A 21,370-nucleotide genomic window follows, 5' to 3' on the forward strand; every position below is an offset into this window, starting at 1 on the left:
TATGCCAGTACAGACCACAAGAAACACTTGTTATCAGTATTCTGAATATTTACTATAGCATTTTTATCTTTGATGATTTTAGGAAGTTGAATATATGATCTTGCTTGTAGTGGATCAGATTTAAAAATGTGAACATCAACAAACAGAACCTTTTCAACAGTGAGACCGCTTCCGACAATAAGATCATCAATATTATATTCACTATATTTAAGCTCATTAAAGACCTGTTCTTTATTTCTATTATAATCATTTTTATTAAGTACCATGTAAGTTGTTGTATGTAGGTAAAAGTTAAATGGTGGATCTTCCTTTTTACGAAGAACCAATTTAGTCCCCAAATAATATTTACAACTTCCCATTTCAGATATAGTCTTATCAATCTGATCATCTATTCCTTCCTTTGTAAGATCAACAGCAGCTCCCAGAGAACGGGGGACTGGATCTTTGAAACGGAACAATCTAATTTTAATATTTCCTTTGAAAGCACCATCTAAATTTTCAATCTCATAATATGGAACTTGGTGTTTCTTTGTCTTCTCATGACGCTTCCAATCCTTCTTGAGGATGTAGTGTTGACAGCGCTCACAATAGACCTTTGGTTTGAGATTCTTCAAATGTTTTTGAGTATCTAAGTGTTGATCATACCCACTTCTCAGAACCCATGTCTTACAAATCTTACAATACTTATTATCTTTACTCTTTAAATGTTTTTGTGTTCTATAATGTTTTTTGATATGTTTGTAGTTCTGCTCACAACTCTCACAGTAAGTAGAATTCGTCATATTTATATAGTAAAAAACTTCACTATTTACTAGTTATCTTTTACTTAAAATAAAACATGAAAAAATTGAAAACAAGAGTCAGGAAACTCAATTAAATTTGGGGCAACTTATTCATATGATTCTTGGTTAGGATGTGATATCTATAACTAGTCTTCTTCATATCCTTATCACAAAGATCACAATGTTTCATCTCTTCTTCTTTATAACCGTTAAGAACATTATCTAAATGGTGCTTTGTTTGTTTATGTTTCCTTTTATCAAGTACTCTAATTAGCTTATTACAAGGTTCACATCTTATCATATTTTTACTCTTATCAGATGTATTGATAACATGTTTAATGGTCCTGATATGAATATCATATCGATTGTACTGTTTATCACAGGCGGAACAATAACCAGATTTCATGTTATTTATATAGTGAGAAACTTCATATTTCTTCATCACTAAACTCTATATAGTAATCGGAATCATCAATAAAACTACTCTCATAACTATCATTTGAGCACAAACTATTAGCATCATAACTATCATCTGAGTTCAATGAAATACTATCATCACTATCGTCCGAGTTCAATGAAATAGTAGTAGTGTAATAATGTTGCTTCTGGGACACCTCCGTTTAACATGGGAAATCCCTATCTAATGTCATTTACCCCCTTGTCTTTTTCAAAAATCATAAACACCTCTATTTCTCCCACCCTCATCTTTATGAACCTTTTGTCTGTAGTACCTATCCTTAATGTTGTTCATTAGACCACTCAAACACTACAAATATTTGTTTTCTCTTATAGACCTATCATCCTTCTTCTACATATCATCTGGCAGATTAATCTTTGACCCACTCAAACATTGACCCATTCACTTCCATATTAATTCTTTCCCTCCCTCATTGCCCCTAAACACCTCTATTTCTCTCACCCTGTTCTTTACGAACCTTCTAACCTTTTGACATGTTATCCTTATTCATTAGACCACTTAAACACCTGTGATCCTTCTGACCTTATGAACCTTTTAACCTTTTACTCTTAATATCATCTGGTGAATATAACCCACTCAAACAACGACCCTACAAATATTTGTTTATGCGTGGGAAATAATTTAATTCTCCTACAACTCTCTTCACCATCTAATATATTAACAAAAAATATGTTTGAGTTTGGTTCTTTATTAAGATATTTTAACTGAGCTAAGATAAAATGGTAAACCTCCCTCAATGTTCTTGCTTGAGCGCCTCCAGTGCCACATACCATTTTAAAATTAAAGTATATATTTTCCTGACAACCATCAAAGTTTTCCGTCCACTCAAAAATATTTCCATCTTTTTTACCCAATTCACCGGTATTTAAATTAATTCTCTTATTTGTTTTGTGAACTTTTTTACCAGTTGCCTTTTCAATTATACCTATTTGATATTTTTCACATTCATTATGTTTTCCATTTATATACCAAGGTTGATTACACCTCCACTCTTTAGTCTGGTTGATACTTGGTTCTATCATTTATATAATAGTAAAAAAGGCGGCGGTAGCCCGTTAAAATCCCCAACCCCCCCCCTTTTTAACTTATCACTTATATATATCTTATCACTTATATATATCTTATCACTTATGTATATCTTATCACTTATATATATCTTATCACTTATATATATAGCTTATCACTTATATACTTATATAACCATAAGGGAGACTATCAATTCCATTTTCTAAAATAAACCTCTTATCATCAAAAGCCCCCAATGCTTTCTTATTTATCTCTTCTGAATATAATTGATGTTTATAACTTCTTATTCCATTAATCTTTCTAAACTCTTCTTTCTTTGTTGTTAAACAGTTATAATAATCCTTAAAGTTTATTGTTTCTTTAATAACATTTTTCTTTACACCTTTTAACTTCTTATCAGTCTTTTCAACGTTATTCACAATGTATTTATAAGCATAAGCCTTTGACCTCAATCCCACAAATTCACTCATAACATTTCCTCCTAATTCATCCTTGAACTTTCCAATCACCTTTTTATTTTTAGAAGAGAACAACTCACTCTCTGGACTGTAATTACTCGTGTCATAGATATTAATGTCTCTTTTCATGTCTGAATAAACATCGTTGGTATTAATTTTCAAAATAAAACTATCTGTATCCATATAAAGTAGATTAACATCATTTTGATATTTCTTCCTCAAGTTATTATAAAAGTAATCATACATTAATGACTTTGATAAATCAAGAATTGTTGTTCCAATATAAATAGGTTTGTTCATTTCAATACTCTCTTTAATCAAATGGATCGCACAAAAGTTCTCAGTAAAGACCTCAGCTCGAGTAAAACTCGGTCTATTAATTAATTTTGATGCTTGTTCCCAAGATGTTGATAGTCTGATATTTTGTCTTTTCCTCACATTCTCCATAGTCTTACCAAAGACCGCATTATTCATCAATTTATAAAAGTCTTTCTCAAAATCTGTTTTTGACTCTGTTCTTCTTTGTGTATTAAAATCAATGTACCCCTTTAACCAATGACTTTGATTGAACTTTAGAACCCTATGGATCTTCTCTACTCTTAGACCTTTTGATAAATATTGTCGCAAATTTCTTTGGTGTAGAACATAATTTTTCTTGTTATATAATGTAGTAAGTAATTTTTCTGTTGATTCACCTATATCAAACGATCGTTGATAATCACTCAACCATTCTTTCTTTGGACTTTCTTTCTCACAAGCAAATGGGAGATCTTTGTGTAGGTTATGGAGTTCCTCTGGATATTTTAAATCAATTTCAAAATAATAACCAACTTTTTCTTCATCCAATTCTTTTTGTGTAGAGATACATACATCTTGTAAAACGTTTTTGTAGTCTTTTTCCTTTACCCATCTAAGTTTTCCATAAGGAAGAGCCTGAGACATTGCCCAGCCATACAGGTTGTTCGCGTCATAGTACATCAAGTAAGAACTCTCTTTCGTTGGATCATAATTTGGAAGATATTTGTTATTTGCTTTTGCGTATCTACTCGAGCAGACTTGTGAAATTCCACCTCTTTTTGCCTTTTCAATCATCAAAAGCATATCAACATCGGTTATCAAATCCAAATCTTGTTTTGTCATTTTCAACATCGCACTCCAGGCCAATCCAGGTGCTGTGTAGTAGTGAGCAGGATCCAATCCATATCCAGTGCGACAAACAGATCTAAAGGCTTCAAATACATCGGCCAATAAAAGCACATCAGTTTTGAGATACAAATCGTGATACTCGCCAAGATTCTTGATGTTATATTTTTCCCAAACATTTTGTGCGTGTACATAATCTTTATCAGATATATGACTATTATTTAATTTGTTATAGAAATTTTCTTTTGAAGGAAGTTGTGTTTCATTGAATCTCTCAAATGAGTCCATATAGTCATAGGGGTAAATTCCCTTTTGTGTTAGAAAATCTTTATCTAAAAAATACTCTGAAAGACATGGAAACTCTTTTAGATTTTGAACCAAGTTAACCAATGGACTTGCCATGAATTTAAATGTATCAAGAAATCTGATATGAGTAATAGGAGATGTGTGAATTGTTTTTGTGAATGAAATGTATTTCTGATCCGTGTTTGGAATTGCTGAGATACTTCCAGAAGTCTTTGAGAGTTCCTTGATAAATAGATGTGTATCATAATGAGCGTTGTTATGAAGAAAGACAGGAATGAAAGAGGGGAGTTGATAATTAATATTACAACTTTGATGAGCCGGACCTCTATATTTACCAGTGAGATGACAATGGTCTCTAACCTTTAGACCTTTACCAATTTTCTCCTCACAAATATGACAGACATTGTTTTTTATAAATTCCCTTTTTTCTTTACTTGTTAAGGACATTGGTTTATTGGTTTCTCTCATTATCTTGGTTAATCGAACACAGTCTTTTTCTAGTCGTTTCACAAACTCCTCTGGGGTATTTGAGCCTCTATACATCTCTAACTTGTTATATTTATCACCAACGGATGATTTGATATAATAACAAAAACCACAAGGAGTATGTTTTTGATATTTATTTGTGTATGATTCTTTTGGATCTTGAGAAGCAGTATCAATTTTTTCTAAAATACTTTCAAAATCAGCATATATAACAAATGGATGTTTGATCTTTTTATTTTCATCTTTGAATGTGATCTTTGAGCCTTCTTTAGGCATATTGATTACCGTTGATTTATGTTCGCCACAATAATTTGAATGTTTATCTAATCTTTCTTGTGAATTGAAGAAGTTAAGACAACGCAAACAAATATATATTTTATTTGTTCTCTTACAGACTTGTGGTTTTATTAATTTAGCAATATCTTTGATGTATGTATAATGTGAATTTTCGTCTGAATTAAAATATAGAAGATTAATATGAGTTTGTTTACAATTGTCAGAAAGCTTTAAAACCTGAATGTTGTTTGTTTCTGTTAGACCATAAACATTAACTGATAAATTATTCATCTTTTCAAATTTAGGAATATCATTTAAAGTCATCGGAAACTTTAGATCTTTCGTATTTAATGTATTCTCATATTTTTTATAATGAGATACTCTTTCATCATGAAAATGTGGAGGATGTAAGTGTGCTAAAATAGACCAGAGAAAACATTTATTGTCTTTATTTTTGATATTGATAACTGCTTTTCTATTTTTGATAACACTGGGTAAATCAATGTAAGAAGAAGCTTTTAGAGGATCTGATTTAAGAATATGAATGTCTATGTAAATAATTTTTCCTATATTGAATCCACTTCCTACGATTGAATTATCCACATCTTGCTCTTGTTTAATAAGTTCATCATAGACTCCTGATGTTTTAAAATCTTGATATGAAGATATAAAGTGTGGCTCAGTTCTCATGTATGGTGCATCTATAACTCCTTCATCCTTTGTCATTTCTAATTTTACTCCCATATAAAATTTAAGTGGTTTCATTTCCTTTAGTGTTTTTTCAATCAACGTTTGAACAGCAGGTTTAACTATTTCTACAGCATCAACTATAGACTCTGGTTCAGGAGGTTTGAAGTTAAAGACTCTTATTTTAATATGTCCTTTGAATGCTCCATCAGAGTTTTTAGTTGTGATAAAATTTGATAAATGTAGATTTGTTTTAAGATGTATTTTGAAGCCTTTCTTGAGGATATTTTTATTACATGTAGAACAGTGTTTTGTTTCAGGTGGAAGAGGGGAAAGTTTGTTTAAAATGTTGTATGTATGTTTTGCGGTGAGAATATGTTGTTTATAATATTTTACTTCCTTCTCGCAAGTATCACAATAAACCATATTTATAGCGTGAGAAAACGTGGTGTTTTATATATATCACTGTGCTTAAAATAAAACACTTTTGAGCTTTACAGCTCCGTTTTATATATACACAAAGAATTAAGTTAAGCACCCCCCCCGTTTTTTTACAACCTCGCACATTACAAGTTTGTTGTCGTCAAAACAGTGTAATATACCCATGATATTGCTATATTTTCTGGAGAAGTGATATTATGGTCACATAAAAACATAACAATCATGCCGTTTTCAATATTTTATTCTGAATAATTTAAGGTGAAAATTTTTGGGAATTTTAGGCATATTTTCACCTCAATTTAAGTATGGAGCTATAGGTCCATCACGGACAGTGTGGATGACGTTTATGTTTTCTAACGTACAGTCATTGTTCTGAGAAGACCTCTAGCGATCTTTGCGTCAATAACGTGTGTAGGACCCACGTGATCGGATCACTGACTCAACCAATCACATTTTTTCACTTTGATCACTCAATTTCATCAATGGATAATTGCTAATGTCATACCAATCATTATTTGATCTCACATACCTTAGAATATATGCCAATGTATACATATACACAAAGAATATATATTAGGGGGTGCTTACCTTAATTCGTTGTGTAGGGGTGCTTAACTTAATTCTTTGTGTATATATCACTGTGCTTAAACTAAAACACTTTTTCACTCAGAATCATCTAAGTCATAACTATCACATGAATACTCAGAATCATACTCAGAGTCATCAATAAAGCTACTCTCATAACTATCATTTGAGCACAAACTATTAGTATCATAACTATCATCTGTGTTCAATGAAATACTATCATCACCATCATCCAAGTTCAATGAAATACTATCATCACTATCGTCCGAGTTCAATGAAATAGTAAAATCTTCACTGCTGTATTGACTCATATTTAATTAGCAAGAAAAATATTCCCATCAATATCTATATACTTTCTTTCATTAACAGATTCAATCTCTACAATTTTTATTTCAAAAGTTATCTTTAAATAATCTCTAACTATCATAGAACGAAATGACATTTCACCAGAAATATTAACATCATTCATTTTACTTAGATCTACACCCTTTGGATTATGAAAGAAAATACAAATGTCTCCTCTAGAATTATTAATGGTCTTATCATTCTTTTTCAAAGTATCGTGGTCAATCACTTTTTCAAGCTTTGAATAAATTGCCAGGAGTAGAGGAGAAACTTTTGTTAGATTTACTTTAATGGATGTCTTTCCAGGTATAGTTAGAGCTCTTCCTTTAAATGAAATAGAGGGGCTCATGTTATTTTCCATAACTGGTTTTACCCAAAAATTTCCATATTTATCTTTGTTCAATTTAACATCTTTGACATATTTTTCTATATCTTCCACCGAAGTAGAGATTGATTGAAATTTGTCTTTTGTGCTTTGAAACATTGTATTTATTAATGAATAAACTTGCGTTTAGTTTAAGTAAAAATTTACCACATAAATATGATAAGTTCTGAAGGATATTTAGAATTTCCAGACTCTCCATATGATAAATTAGAGAATTGTGCGGCTTGTGATAGAGTGGGGCTTAATGATGAGGATTCATATAAACAATGTTTATTCTGTGATTATATTCTAATTAATGATAATAAGAAATATAAAAAAACATATAACTCTTTTAAATTAGAACCAAAAATGAATTACTTTACAAGATTAATAAGAGAGATGAATGTTAAGCATTATGGTGATAATACACCATTTCTTACAAGGAAAGAGACTCTTTGTATTGAGGAAATGTATAAGGGTTTAATGATATTTATTATTCAAAATAATTTTAATGGAAATGTTAATACAAGATACTACATAAATAAAATAATGAATTATTTTGAAATTAAACCAGAACTCAGGATAAAATATAGAGTTTCTAAAATAGCTCAAAAAAAGTTGGATGACTTGTTTTCCAAATATATAAATGAATGATTTTTTACCCGTTTGGGAAAATAAGATAAAATTTAATAACCATAAAAACATTCCAAATTCATTGAGATGTCTAATAGTTGGTTCAAGCGGATGTGGGAAAACCTGTTTACTTTTAAAGATGCTCCTTGGTCCTAATTTTTTAGATTATGATAATTTAATAATTTTTACAAAGTCAAGTTTTCAACCCGAGTATCAACTACTCTCACAGGGTTTTAATGCAGGTCTTAAAAAGGAAGACATTATCGGTTTATTTAAACTTCAAAACAAACTGAATGATTATAATATTGAAGATATAATACAATTATTTTGTGATACACAGAAATCAAAATCGAAACCCATAACTTGTATTCTCAGTGATAATACGGATGATATACCTTCACCTCAAGATTTAGATAAATCAAAAAAGAACCTCGTCATCTTTGATGATTGTGTTAATGAGAGAAACCAAACAGTAATGGATAGCTACTATACAAGAGGGAGACATTCTTCTTGTAATTGTATATATCTTAGTCAATCATATTTTCAACTCCCTCGACGCTCAATAAGAAACAATGCCAATACTTTTATTTTATTTAAGTTAAATTCAATAGATGTAAATAATTTTTGGAGAGATAATTGCTCTACGTTATGTAGTAAAAAAGAATTTGAAAATTATATGAAACACACGATTGGAAAATATAAATATATTGTTGTGAAACAAGATGAGATACTAAATGATATTTTTCAATAAATAAATACAGAAAATGAATACCGAAGAAAGAGAAAGAAAGTTTAAGGAACATCAACAATTAGTTTCAAAAGTTGTTAAACAACAGGAAGAGATAAAGAAGAAACGGAGACAGAAACTAACTGGTGAAGAAGCCTTTGAAAGAAAACAAGAGAAATTCTTTAAACCACTTTTGAAAACTCAACACTCACCTACAGTTCCCACGGTAGAATTTACTCCGAAAAAACTTCAAATGCTCAAAGATTTTAGTCAGATAACAAAACAAGAACTTGGTGAATTAGAATATGATGACGAGGGATTATTTCGGAAACTTGAGGAGGTAAATCAACCCCCTAATTATGTTGTGGAAGCTCTTCAAAACAATGAATATTCGGCGGGTTCAAAAACCAGAGCAGGTCTCATTCCAACAGAAGAACCAGCAGTGTTTCATCTTGTGGAAGAAAAGGTATTGATATTTAATGATGAATTGATGTTCTTGAGTTCTACTCAACCAAATGTTAAATTAACTCCAAGATTAATGTTTCTTCTAACAAACCCCGGATTCAGCGGTTCAAAATATTTTGAGGAACCACTTGATATGGAAAGAGAGGAAGATAGGGTATATATTGAGTTGCTAAATGCACTTGATTATGGAGTTTCTGTTGCTGGTAAAAGTAAGAAGAATGAGAAGGAGAAACATATTATTGATGCTTTAAGTAAGCTTGGTTCGGGTGTTAGTTTTCTTCCAAATGACCCATCACAATTAGTTAATAGGCTATTATTGTTGTTAGGTAGTAAGAAGGCTGGAAACAACAATTGTTTTAATGAATCCTCAGCCATTTTAGATCAGTTGATGAACATGAAAATAATTAATAAATGTCAATACAAAGATATTTTATTAGATATTAAATAAGATGAGAAGCACAATTCTTAGTTTTAATTTCACAACGAGCGATTACACAGCTTCATTCCCTTACCCACTACAACTTGACCCCCTTACCTCATATGAGGCATCTTTGTTGTCAATGGAAACTTACAATACCCTTTTTAATATCACAGAGAAAAACAACAAGTTTAGTTATAATCCAGGAAGTGGATATAAAACTATAACCGTTTCACCTGGAGCTTACGAGATTTCTCAAATATCTTCAGAAGTCTCTCACCTTATGAAAGAAAAAGGTGATGAACCAAAAAATATTGTAATAGATATTCAAAAACACACTTCAAAATCAACTATTAAACTTAAAAATAATTATAAAGTTGATTTCACGATTGAAAATTCGTTTAGAGAGCTATTGGGTTTCTCTTCAAAAAAGATTGAAAATAACGGGACGTTTTACAGTGATAATGTTATCCAAATATCCTCCGGTATAAATTCAGTATTAATTCATTGTGATTTGATTGATGGTGCTTATAACGATGGAATAAGAACAAATACAATATTTTCATTCAGTGCATACTCAACCCCGATTGGTTATAAATTTAATATGGAACCAAAAAATCTTGTCTATTTACCTGTGTCAGGAAAAACCATATACAGAGTAAATTTTAGGATAACCGACCAAGATAATCGTATGATATCCTTTAATGATGAAATTATATCCATCAGAATTCACCTACGTGAAGTTTTTCAATAAATAAATAATGGTTATTGTGAGAAAACACGAGTTGGGAAAATATAAAATAATTACAGGGGAGGGCATGTTCCTTTCACCAGACTATACAAGGTATGTGGGTAGAGGATACTATAAACCTAAGAGACAACGAGGTGTAGGTCATCAATTTCGAAATAAAGGAGATGGGATAATTGATACTCTAATGGGTATTGGTTCAACCATCCTTAAACATAAAGACCTAATTGGTTCAACTGCTTCTGCCGTGGGCTCCGTTGCGGGTGCTATAAAGAGTATAAAAGATGCTCAAAAGGAGTCCCATAAATTACAAGCAATCAAAGAAATTAAAAAAGGTAAAACTCAACTATCTTCACAAGAACGACAAAAAATCATTAAAATACTTGGGTCAGGGTTTCAACAATTTTAATGCTATATAAATACAAGTATGGAAGCGATTGATAGTATCTATGATTTGGATGATACGATTATCATTTCAAACTCCACTAAAAAGGAAGACTATTTTAAGGTAAATGCTATAACAGGAACAGACTGGAATTCAAACGGAACAAAAAGTTTTGAAATAAATAATCAACAAACTTACTTGAATATAGCTGATAGTTTCTTGCTGTGTAAATTTAAATTCACTAAGGCTGCGAATAATACTAATGCTACACTCGTAAATGATTTCTTCTGGAAAATGTTTGACAGTGTCCGCCTGTATATTGGAACACAAGAGGTTGAAGCGGTTGATTATGTCTCTGCTACATCTGAAATGATGAAATTTACACTATATTCGTTTAGTGATAGAATGGGTAAGGGAGCTGTTGAGGGTTTTATTCCTGATATGTCAACGGGTACAAACGCAGACCCTGGTTATAGTCAAAGGAAGTCAATGTATACACAAAGAATTAAGTTAAGCACCCCCCCCCCCGTTTTTTTACAACCTCGCACATTACAAGTTTGTTGTCGTCAAAACAGTGTAATATACCCATGATATTGCTATATTTTCTGGAGAAGTGATATTATGGTCACATAAAAACATAACAATCATGCCGTTTTCAATATTTTATTCTGAATAATTTAAGGTGAAATTTTTTGGGAATTTTAGGCATATTTTCACCTCAATTTAAGTATGGAGCTATAGGTCCATCACGGACAGTGTGGATGACGTTTATGTTTTCTAACGTACAGTCATTGTTCTGAGAAGACCTCTAGCGATCTTTGCGTCAATAACGTGTGTAGGACCCACGTGATCGGATCACTGACTCAACCCTACGTCTCATAGACCCTGTAAGCCGTCGTATGCGTTGCTGTGGCAGGTTGTTCCATTCCCGATGTAATGCACGTTCCAATTCATCCAGATTGGCTATTGGAGGGACCATCTTCGCAATTTGTCGTCCCAACATGTCCCAAACGTGCTCGAGGGGGTTCAGGTTCAGGACAGGATTAGGGGGTGCTTAACTTAATTCTTTGTGTAGGGGTGCTTAACTTAATTCTTTGTGTATATAATGATGACGCAAAAGCTGAGAATAGTTTTACCGTAGCAGTACCTCTGAAAGGTATATTTGGATTTTGTGATTATGATAAAGTTTTGTATGGGCTTAAAATTAGATTTCAACTACAAAGGAATGATAATGTAAATAGATTGCTTTTTGGGGCTGAAAATGCTTTTGGAGAAAATAATAAATTTGTTATTAATGATTTGTGTTGGTATATCAGTGAATATACTCCTAATCTTAAAACGGAAGAGATGTTAAATAGAAGACTTAACTCAAAGAAACCGCTAAATGTATCATACCTTAAAAGAAGATGTCAACACGTTAAACTGGAACACACTACCTACACTTGGAATTTAGGTGTTCTTCAAGGAAAGCCACGATACCTCTGGCTCATTTTTAAAAAACCAGATGGAGAGGACGGTACTAATAAGAATAATGCGCTGAGTGATAATGCTAAGGTGAAACAACTTCGGGTTTCTCTTGATGGCACATTTTATCCGCGAGATAGATTGGAAATTGATTGGGAAAAAAATGATTATGCGGAAGCCTACAAGTCCTACCAAAAAGTGTGTGAAAGTAATGGTAATAATGATCCTATTTTGGATATGGTTGCATTTAAAGGTTTATATACAATCTACGCAATTGACCTGAGTTCTCAAAAGGAAACTATAAAGTCTAATCGAGTGGATACTTCTCTATACATTGAAAGAGGGGAGAATGAAGAAGTTGATGCTTATTGTTTGCTTTTGGAGGAAACAGAATTACAGATTAATACAGATAATGGTGTTATGATTAATATCACATAGGTTTTTTCTCATAAATAAATGGTAGGGGTATATGTTAATCAAATCAATCTTAATAAATTAACATCTTGTATTCAAAATCAAAAGCCTTGTATTATTAATGTTAATACAATTCAAAGAAAAGGAGCTGTAAGAATTGATGTTTTACTCACACACACACAAGTAAAAACACTAAATGATGTTGGATCACTTAAAATTAAAATGACGAAACCTATGTTAAAGAAATATTCAATAGACGAGTCAAGAGGAGGATTTCTCCCGTTTCTAATTCCTTTATTTGCTGGTTTAAGTGCGGCGGGAGCATTGACTGGTGGTATTTCAGCAGCGGTAAAAACTGCTAACGAAAGGAAGGCACAACTAAAAGCTCAAAAAGAATTGGAAAGACATAACAAGGAGTTGGAGAAACAAATTGGTGGAAGTGGTGTAATTGTAGATTTTGCTCAAAAACTTGAAAGTCTACCTGATAAAGCTAGATTGTTGGTTGGAGATATGCTTTCCTCTATCGCTCAAGCGGGTGTTAAACTAACTAAACGGGGTAATGGATTGTATCTTTCTCATAAATAAATGGATAAATGGTTTAAACAATTTGGAAAGAATACAACGTCAAATATAGAACTAGCTAAGTATTGTAAAACACTAAAAATTGATAATGTGGTTATTTGTATGAGAGATGAATTAATACATATAAATAAGAATACAAAGAATATTATTATGAATTTAGACACACAGAATGGTTCTCATTGGGTTTGTATTCATAATAGTCAGGATAAATATTATTTTGATAGTTATGGTATGCCACCACCTGTTGAAGTAATACAATTCTTACAGAATGGTGTTTATCAAACATTCCAAGTTCAAGAAATTAATTCTAAATGTTGTGGCCAATTATGTTTATATGTATTATTTCAACTCAACAATAATGAAAATTTTTATGATATCATTTTTTATCTAATATAAATGACCTATGTTGGAAAAGATGGTTCTATCTTTGGAAAATCCTCTCAGGATATTGATTTATCAAATTATTATACAAAGGCACAGGCTGAACGACAAAAATATAGTGTAAGTAAAAATATTAATATGAAGAATACTTATAAATTAATCAATTATCCAAACCCTACAGATGCGAATGACTTGATTAGATTAAGTGATTTATCACAATATATATTTTTAAAGAAAACAGCACGTTTTGTGAAACAAGTAAAATTTACAACCACAACACCTGGTTATACTGACCATACACCTTTCCTCATTGAATTTAACTACCTGCTTACAATTAAATTTTATAAAGAAGGACATTTAGTTAATATGCGAATTAATAAATGGGGGTATGATATGCCTGATTTAGGGTATAATTGGTCTTTTTCAATAAACATAGAAGACCTACATGATTTAAATCAGTCTCGTAAAGAAGAATATTATCCACTTGGTGAAGATAAGGATTTATGTGGAAGTACAATTAGTAAACAACAAATACGTGATTTTAAGAAAATAAAAATATATGATAGTATAGCGATGGTTCGCATGACAAAGAAGGAAGGTAATGAGATAAGGATAGAAAGCCGAGGAATACAAACCGATTTGGTAGTGGGAAGATGGGGTGGTATTACCTGTCATAATATTAATCTCACATATATTTCTGATACATAAATGGCAGGAAGAAGACTACAAGAGAATTATAATTTTTGTATTCAAGGATACCTACAAGAAAAGGGTGCTCGGTATTACATACCTTATGATTTGGAGCATATACATGGGAATTTTGTCATAAAAAACTGGCCTTATACTGATATTGTTAAACCCACAAATAGAGACTTGTTTAAAATATTAAATAAAAATGAACTTCTCAAAGTTATGAAATATAAAACTCTTTTAGAAATCGTCAACAAATCTTATTGGTATCCTATTATGAGAAAAATAATTATAGATACAAGAATATCTCAAAATCCAGATGAGTATATGTATAATATTCTTTGGGGTTCAAACTCAAGGGTAGCAAGGGATGAGGAAGGAGTTGAAGAAGAGAAGGAGGAAAGAGAGAAAAAGGAGAAGGAGGAAAGGGAGAGGGAGGAGAAGGAGGAGAGGGAGAAAAAGGAGGAGAAGGAGGAGAGGGAGAAAAAGGAGAAGGAGGAAAGGGAGAAAAGGGAGAAAAAGGAGAAGGAGGAGAGGGAGAAAATGGAGGAGGAGGAGAGGGAGCAAAGAGAGAGGGAGGAAAAATATAAAAAGATGGAAATCAGTGAGATTCATAAAAGATTGAGTGTATTAAAGCAAATAAATCAATCTCAACGCACCGAAGAGGAAATTAAAGAATTAACAACTCTTATGAAGATAGTGGTTTCAAAAATAAGAACGTCAATGTCTTCAATTTCAGGGAGGAGATTTAAACGAGAAAGTGGTGAAGAAGAAGAAGAAGAAGAAGGAAAAGATTATGTGATTGATGATGTTGGTGTCATTGACTTTAGTTAGTTTTTATTTGTAAATAAATGGAGGAGAGAGTGAAGGCATTCCTTAGGATTCTTTATGTTTTAAAAATAAAGATTGAAATGTATATGTTGAAAACCAAAAAGGTTTTGATACTCTGTCGGAATTTTTCTGATAAATAAATATGAGTTATTGTCTCAAATGTAAAAAGAAAACTAAATCTAAAAATATCTCTTATGTTAAAGCTAAAAATAATAGAGTTTATCAAAAAGGAATATGTCAAGTATGTGGCTCTAAAAAGTGCCAATTCATCTCTCCTAAAAGAGGAGGAGACATACAAAAGTTTCTGTCAGGAAGTAAATTTACAACAACTGGAATTCCAGGGGAATTACACCTTCCAGGGTATTCTTTCTGTGGTCCAGGAACAAACTTGGATAAAAGATTAGATGAGGCTGACAATCCTAAACCTTGGTCTAAACCTACAAATAGGGTTGACGAAGTGTGTATGAAGCATGATATTGCTTATGGGAAAACCACTACGTTGACTGAAAAACATAAAGCCGACAGCGAAATGTTGTATAATTTGTCTTTGATACAAAATCCAACGTTGAGAGAGAAAGTTGATAGGTTTATTGTGAGAAATTTGATAAATGCTAAATTGAAACTTGGTCTTGGTTATTCCTCAAAAAACTATTAGGCTCTAATGATGTCATCAAGACTGAGGAGCTTTTGGCTGAAGAATTACACAAACCTATAATCACAAAGTTTAAAAGAAGGAAGGTTTATTCTAAATACACTGACCACATATGGTCCGCTGATTTAATTGAATTGAATAATGACAGGGGATACAGGTATGCTTTAACCGTTATTGATTTGAGGAGTAGATTTGCCTGGGTTGTCCCTTTAAAAAATAAAAGGGGTGATACTTTAATGTTAGCCTTTAAGCTAATATTTGATCGGGATAAAAGGAAACCAAAGAAGTTATGGACTGATGAGGGAACAGAGTTCTATAACAAAATATTCATGAAATTTCTTAAGGGGAAGGGTATTAAATTATACAGCACCTTTAATGAAGGAAAGGCAGTTGTTATTGAGCGTTTTAATCGTACTTTAAAAGAGAAATTATATAAAAAATTCACACAACTCGGTTCTCAAAAATGGGTGTATTTAATTCAGGATATTGTAGATAATTACAATAATACAGTTCATTCATCAACACAATCAAAACCATCAGAAACATTTACAAAATTAGAATATGAAAAGGAGATTAATTTGAGAAAGCCCAAGTTTAAAGTTGGTGATATTGTAAGAATATACAAATGGAAAAGTCATTTTGAGAAAGGTTATACACAAAAATGGACTCGTGAATTATTTAAAATCATTGATGTAATGGATACAGTCCCTTGGACCTACAAATTATATGATTTAAATGGAGAAGAAATCTTGGGTTCATTTTACTCACAAGAATTACAAAAAACACAAGTAAGCAGATAATACCCTTGAAAATAATAAATAAATAAATAAAATGTAATGGGGATACGTTTTTAAATCTGTGAACCCCAAACACAGAATCCCACAACTTTTTAGTTGGGGCTTAACTTTTGTGTGTGTATAATGGGGATACGTTTTTAAATCTGTGAACCCCAAACACAGAATCCCACAACTTTTTAGTTGGGGCTTAACTTTTGTGTGTGTATAATGGGGATACGTTTTTAAATCTGTGAACCCCAAACACAGAATCCCACAACTTTTTAGTTGGGGCTTAACTTTTGTGTGTGTATAATGGGGATACGTTTTTAAATCTGTGAACCCCAAACACAGAATCCCACAACTTTTTAGTTGGGGCTTAACTTTTGTGTGTGTGTGTATGTGCGAGTGAGTCATAATAATATACAAACCCTAACCCAACCCAAGCCCTAAACCAACCCCATCCCAAACCCATCCCCAACCCAACCCATCCCTAACCCAACCCCATCCCTAACCCAACCCCATCCCTAACCCAACCCCATCCCTAACCCAACCCCATCCCTAACCCAACCCCAACCCTAACCCAACCCCATCCCTAACCCAACCCCATCCCTAACCCAACCCATCCCTAACCCTCACATTCAAAATCCCAACCCTAACCCAATCCCATCCCTAACCCAACCCCAACCCTAACCCTCACATTCAAAATCCCAACCCTAACCCAACCCATCGCTAACCCAACCCCATCCCTAACCCAACCCCATCCCTAACCCAACCCCAACCCTAACCCTCACATTCAAAATCCCAACCCTAACCCAACCCCATCCCTAACCCTCACATTCAAAATCCCACCCAAACCCTAACATAATCTTTCTTTTCTTCTTTTTTAAATACGTATTTCTTTTTTTTTTTTTCCTCTTCCTCCAATTCTGTCTTTCAAGGCTTTTAAGTTTGAAGAAGTAGAAATGGGAAGAAAGAATTTTCCAGCATTTTCTTCCTCGAACTTTCTTGATATTGCTTAAATCAAGCGTCATTAAATAAAGAACATTGTTCATTGCTTTAGAATCCAAAGAGTCTCCAAGAGGAACCCCACAGGTAGAGTCTCCAAAATAAAACCAACTTTCCAAGTTCCCAAGGTATAACCACATTCCTGTTGAGCCTCCAAGATAGGTATCACATTCCGAGTCATCAAAACAAAACCCCCATTCCGAGTCTCCAAAAATATAACCATCTTTCCAAGTCCCCAAGGTAAAACCACAATTTTCAGAAATATTGGGGGTTTCCGTGATAAGTCTCACATAGTATAACTGCGGACCATCAGGGAAAACTTCCCTTTCCCAATTTTTTAGGGTTTCTATGATGTGTCTCACATAGTATAACTGCGGACCATCAGGGAGAATTCCCATTTCACAATTTTTTAGGGTTTCTATGATGTGTCTCACATAGTATAACTGCGGACCATCAGGGAGAACTCTCCTTGCCCAATTTTTTAGGGTTTCTATGATGTGTCTCACATAGTATAACTGCGGACCATCAGGGAGAACTCTCCTTGCCCAATTTTTTAGGGTTTCTATGATGTGTCTCACATAGTATAACTGCGGACCATCAGGGAGAACTCTCCTTGCCCAATTTTTTAGGGTTTCTATGATGTGTCTCACATAGTATAACTGCGGACCATCAGGGAGAACTCTCCTTTCCCAATTTTCAGAAATTTGTGGGTCTCCAATGTATGACTTGTATTCTGGCTCATCAAGGTAGAACTTGTTCAGTGGGTTTTGTTTTGATAACTCACAACAAGTATCATCATGGTAAAACTCTTTTTCAGGATTTTGTGGATCTCCAAGGTATAACTCTTTGGCTGGGTCATCAAGGTAGAACTCGTTCTGGGGGTCTTGGTTGTTCAAAATGTCTTCAAACAAAAAAATAACTTCATCCCAAGTTGTGTTAAAAGCAGAATTTTCATTTCGTATCTCAGATACAATTTCCTGTGAAAGAAAATAACAATGTATTAATTTAATACAATATTTTTTATTTGTATAAATCAAGCTCTATGAATATTAAAATAAACTTTGTTAACTCTTACACGAGTCTCATCTTAAAAAAAAAAAAAAAAAAAAAAAAAAAATAAATAAATAAATAAATAAACAAACTTACCTCCATTGATAAGAGGTTCGAGTCCAGTTCATCAATCTGAAGGTTGAGTTCTACACAGGTAGTAGGACTCCATGGAATAGCAAAGTTATCCCATTCCATTTCGGCATAGTAGTCCATTCTCAAGTGAAGCAGAAAGCGTGTTTGAAAAAGCCTGTGTGGTCGGTGCCTTTTATAAGGACTGGGTGTGTCTTCCTGTGGAAATTCCCTGGGCGTGTCTTAACTGGAAATGATGTGATGGAAATTCCCTGAAAATGATGTAATGTATTACCTGGAAATGATACAATGCTGAAGAGTTTATAAAGTGGGTGGGACTTAGCAAAAGTGGGAGGAGCTTAGCAAAAGTGGGCGGGGCTTAGTAAAAAGTGGGCGTGGCTTAACAAAAAGTGGGCGGGTCTTAGTAAAAATGGGCGTGGTTTACCAAAAAGTGGGCGGAGCTTACCAAAAAATGGTATGTGGCACTGGAGGCGCTCAAGCAAGAACATTGAGGGAGGTTTACCATTTTATCTTAGCTCAGTTAAAATATCTTAATAAAGAACCAAACTCAAACATATTTTTTGTTAATATATTAGATGGTGAAGAGAGTTGTAGGAGAATTAAATTATTTCCCACGCATAAACAAATATTTGTAGGGTCGTTGTTTGAGTGGGTTATATTCACCAGATGATATTAAGAGTAAAAGGTTAAAAGGTTCATAAGGTCAGAAGGATCACAGGTGTTTAAGTGGTCTAATGAATAAGGATAACATGTCAAAAGGTTAGAAGGTTCGTAAAGAACAGGGTGAGAGAAATAGAGGTGTTTAGGGGCAATGAGGGAGGGAAAGAATTAATATGGAAGTGAATGGGTCAATGTTTGAGTGGGTCAAAGATTAATCTGCCAGATGATATGTAGAAGAAGGATGATAGGTCTATAAGAGAAAACAAATATTTGTAGTGTTTGAGTGGTCTAATGAACAACATTAAGGATAGGTACTACAGACAAAAGGTTCATAAAGATGAGGGTGGGAGAAATAGAGGTGTTTATGATTTTTGAAAAAGACAAGGGGGTAAATGACATTAGATAGGGATTTCCCATGTTAAACGGAGGTGTCCCAGAAGCAACATTATTACACTACTAATAGTAAAATCTTCACTGCTGTAATGACTCATTTAATTAGCAGAAAAAACCTTTCCATCTATACCAATATACTTTCTTTCATTAACGGATTCAATCTCTACATTTTTAATATCAAAAGTTATCTTTAAATAATCTCTAACTATCATAGAACGAAATGACATTTCACCAGAAATATTAACATCATTCTTTTACTTAGATCTACACCCTTTGGATTATTAAAGTAAATACAAATTTCTCCACGAGTATTGTTGATGGTCTTATCATTCTTTTTCAAAGTATCGTGGTCAATCACTTTTTCAAGCTTTGAATAAATTGCCAGGAGTAGAGGAGAAACTTTTGTTAGATTTACTTTAATGGATGTCTTTCCAGGTATAGTTAGAGCTCTTCCTTTAAATGAAATAGAGGGGCTCATGTTATTTTCCATAACTGGTTTTACCCAAAAATTTCCATATTTATCTTTGTTCAATTTAACATCTTTGACATATTTTTCTATATCTTTCACCGAAGTAGAGATTGATTGAAATTTGTCTTTTGTGCTTTGAAACATTGTATTTATTAATGAATAAACATGCGTTTAGTTTAAGTAAAAATTTACCATATAAATATGATAAGTTCTGAAGGATATTTAGAATTTCCAGACTCTCCATATGATAAATTAGAGAATTGTCCGGCTTGTGATAGAATAGGGCTTAATAATGAGGGTTCATATAAACAATGTATTTTCTGTGATTTAATTTTAATTAATGATAATAAAAAATATAAAAAAATATATAACTCTTTTAAATTAGAACCAAAAATGAATTACTTTACAAGATTAATAAGAGAGATGAATGTTAAGTATTGTGATGATAATACACCATTTCTTTCAAGGGAAGAGACTATTTGTATTGAGGAAATGTATAAGGGTTTAATGATATTTATTATTCAAAATAATTTTAATGGAAATGTTAATACAAGATACTATATAAATAAAATAATGAATTATTTTGAAATTAAACCCGAACTCAGGATAAAATATAGAGTTTCTAAAATAGCTCAAAAAAAGTTAGATGACTTGTTTTCCAAATATATAAATGAATGATTTTTTTACCCGTTTGGGAAAATAAGATAAAATTTAATAACCATAAAAACATTCCAAATTCATTGAGATGTCTAATAGTTGGTTCAAGTGGATGTGGAAAAACCTGTTTACTTTTAAAGATGCTCCTTGGTCCTAATTTTTTAGATTATGATAATTTAATAATTTTTACAAAGTCTAGTTTTCAACCCGAGTATCAACTACTCTCACAGGGTTTTAATGCAGGTCTTAAAAAGGAAGACATTATCGGTTTATTTAAACTTCAAAACAAACTAAATGATTATAATATTGAAGATATAATACAATTATTTTGTGATACACAGAAATCAAAATCAAAACCCATAACTTGTATTCTCAGTGATAATACGGATGATATACCTTCACCTCAAGATTTAGATAAATCAAAAAAGAACCTCGTCATCTTTGATGATTGTGTTAATGAGAGAAACCAAACAGTAATGGATAGCTACTATACAAGAGGGAGA

At 32.5% G+C, this 21,370-nt stretch overlaps 2 protein-coding genes across 4 annotated transcripts in view; both read right to left on the reverse strand.

Annotated features, from left to right (window-relative positions):
* LOC144891190 (uncharacterized) overlaps positions 1-6,682 on the reverse strand; it is a 29,176-nt gene extending 22,494 nt beyond the window's left edge. The window contains exon 1 of the mRNA XM_078773552.1: positions 2,567-6,682. Coding sequence (XP_078629678.1) covers positions 2,567-6,068 — 3,502 coding nt within the window. The 5' untranslated portion in view covers positions 6,069-6,682. The remainder of the gene's footprint in view (positions 1-2,566) is intronic.
* The window catches only part of OAT (ornithine aminotransferase), a 121,445-nt gene that overhangs the window by 44,019 nt on the left and 56,056 nt on the right, over positions 1-21,370 (reverse strand). The window lies entirely within an intron of this gene.

Source organism: Myxine glutinosa, chromosome 3, assembly GCF_964187855.1.
Source record: "Myxine glutinosa chromosome 3, kmMyxGlut1.1, whole genome shotgun sequence".
Lineage (NCBI taxonomy): Eukaryota > Metazoa > Chordata > Myxini > Myxiniformes > Myxinidae > Myxine > Myxine glutinosa.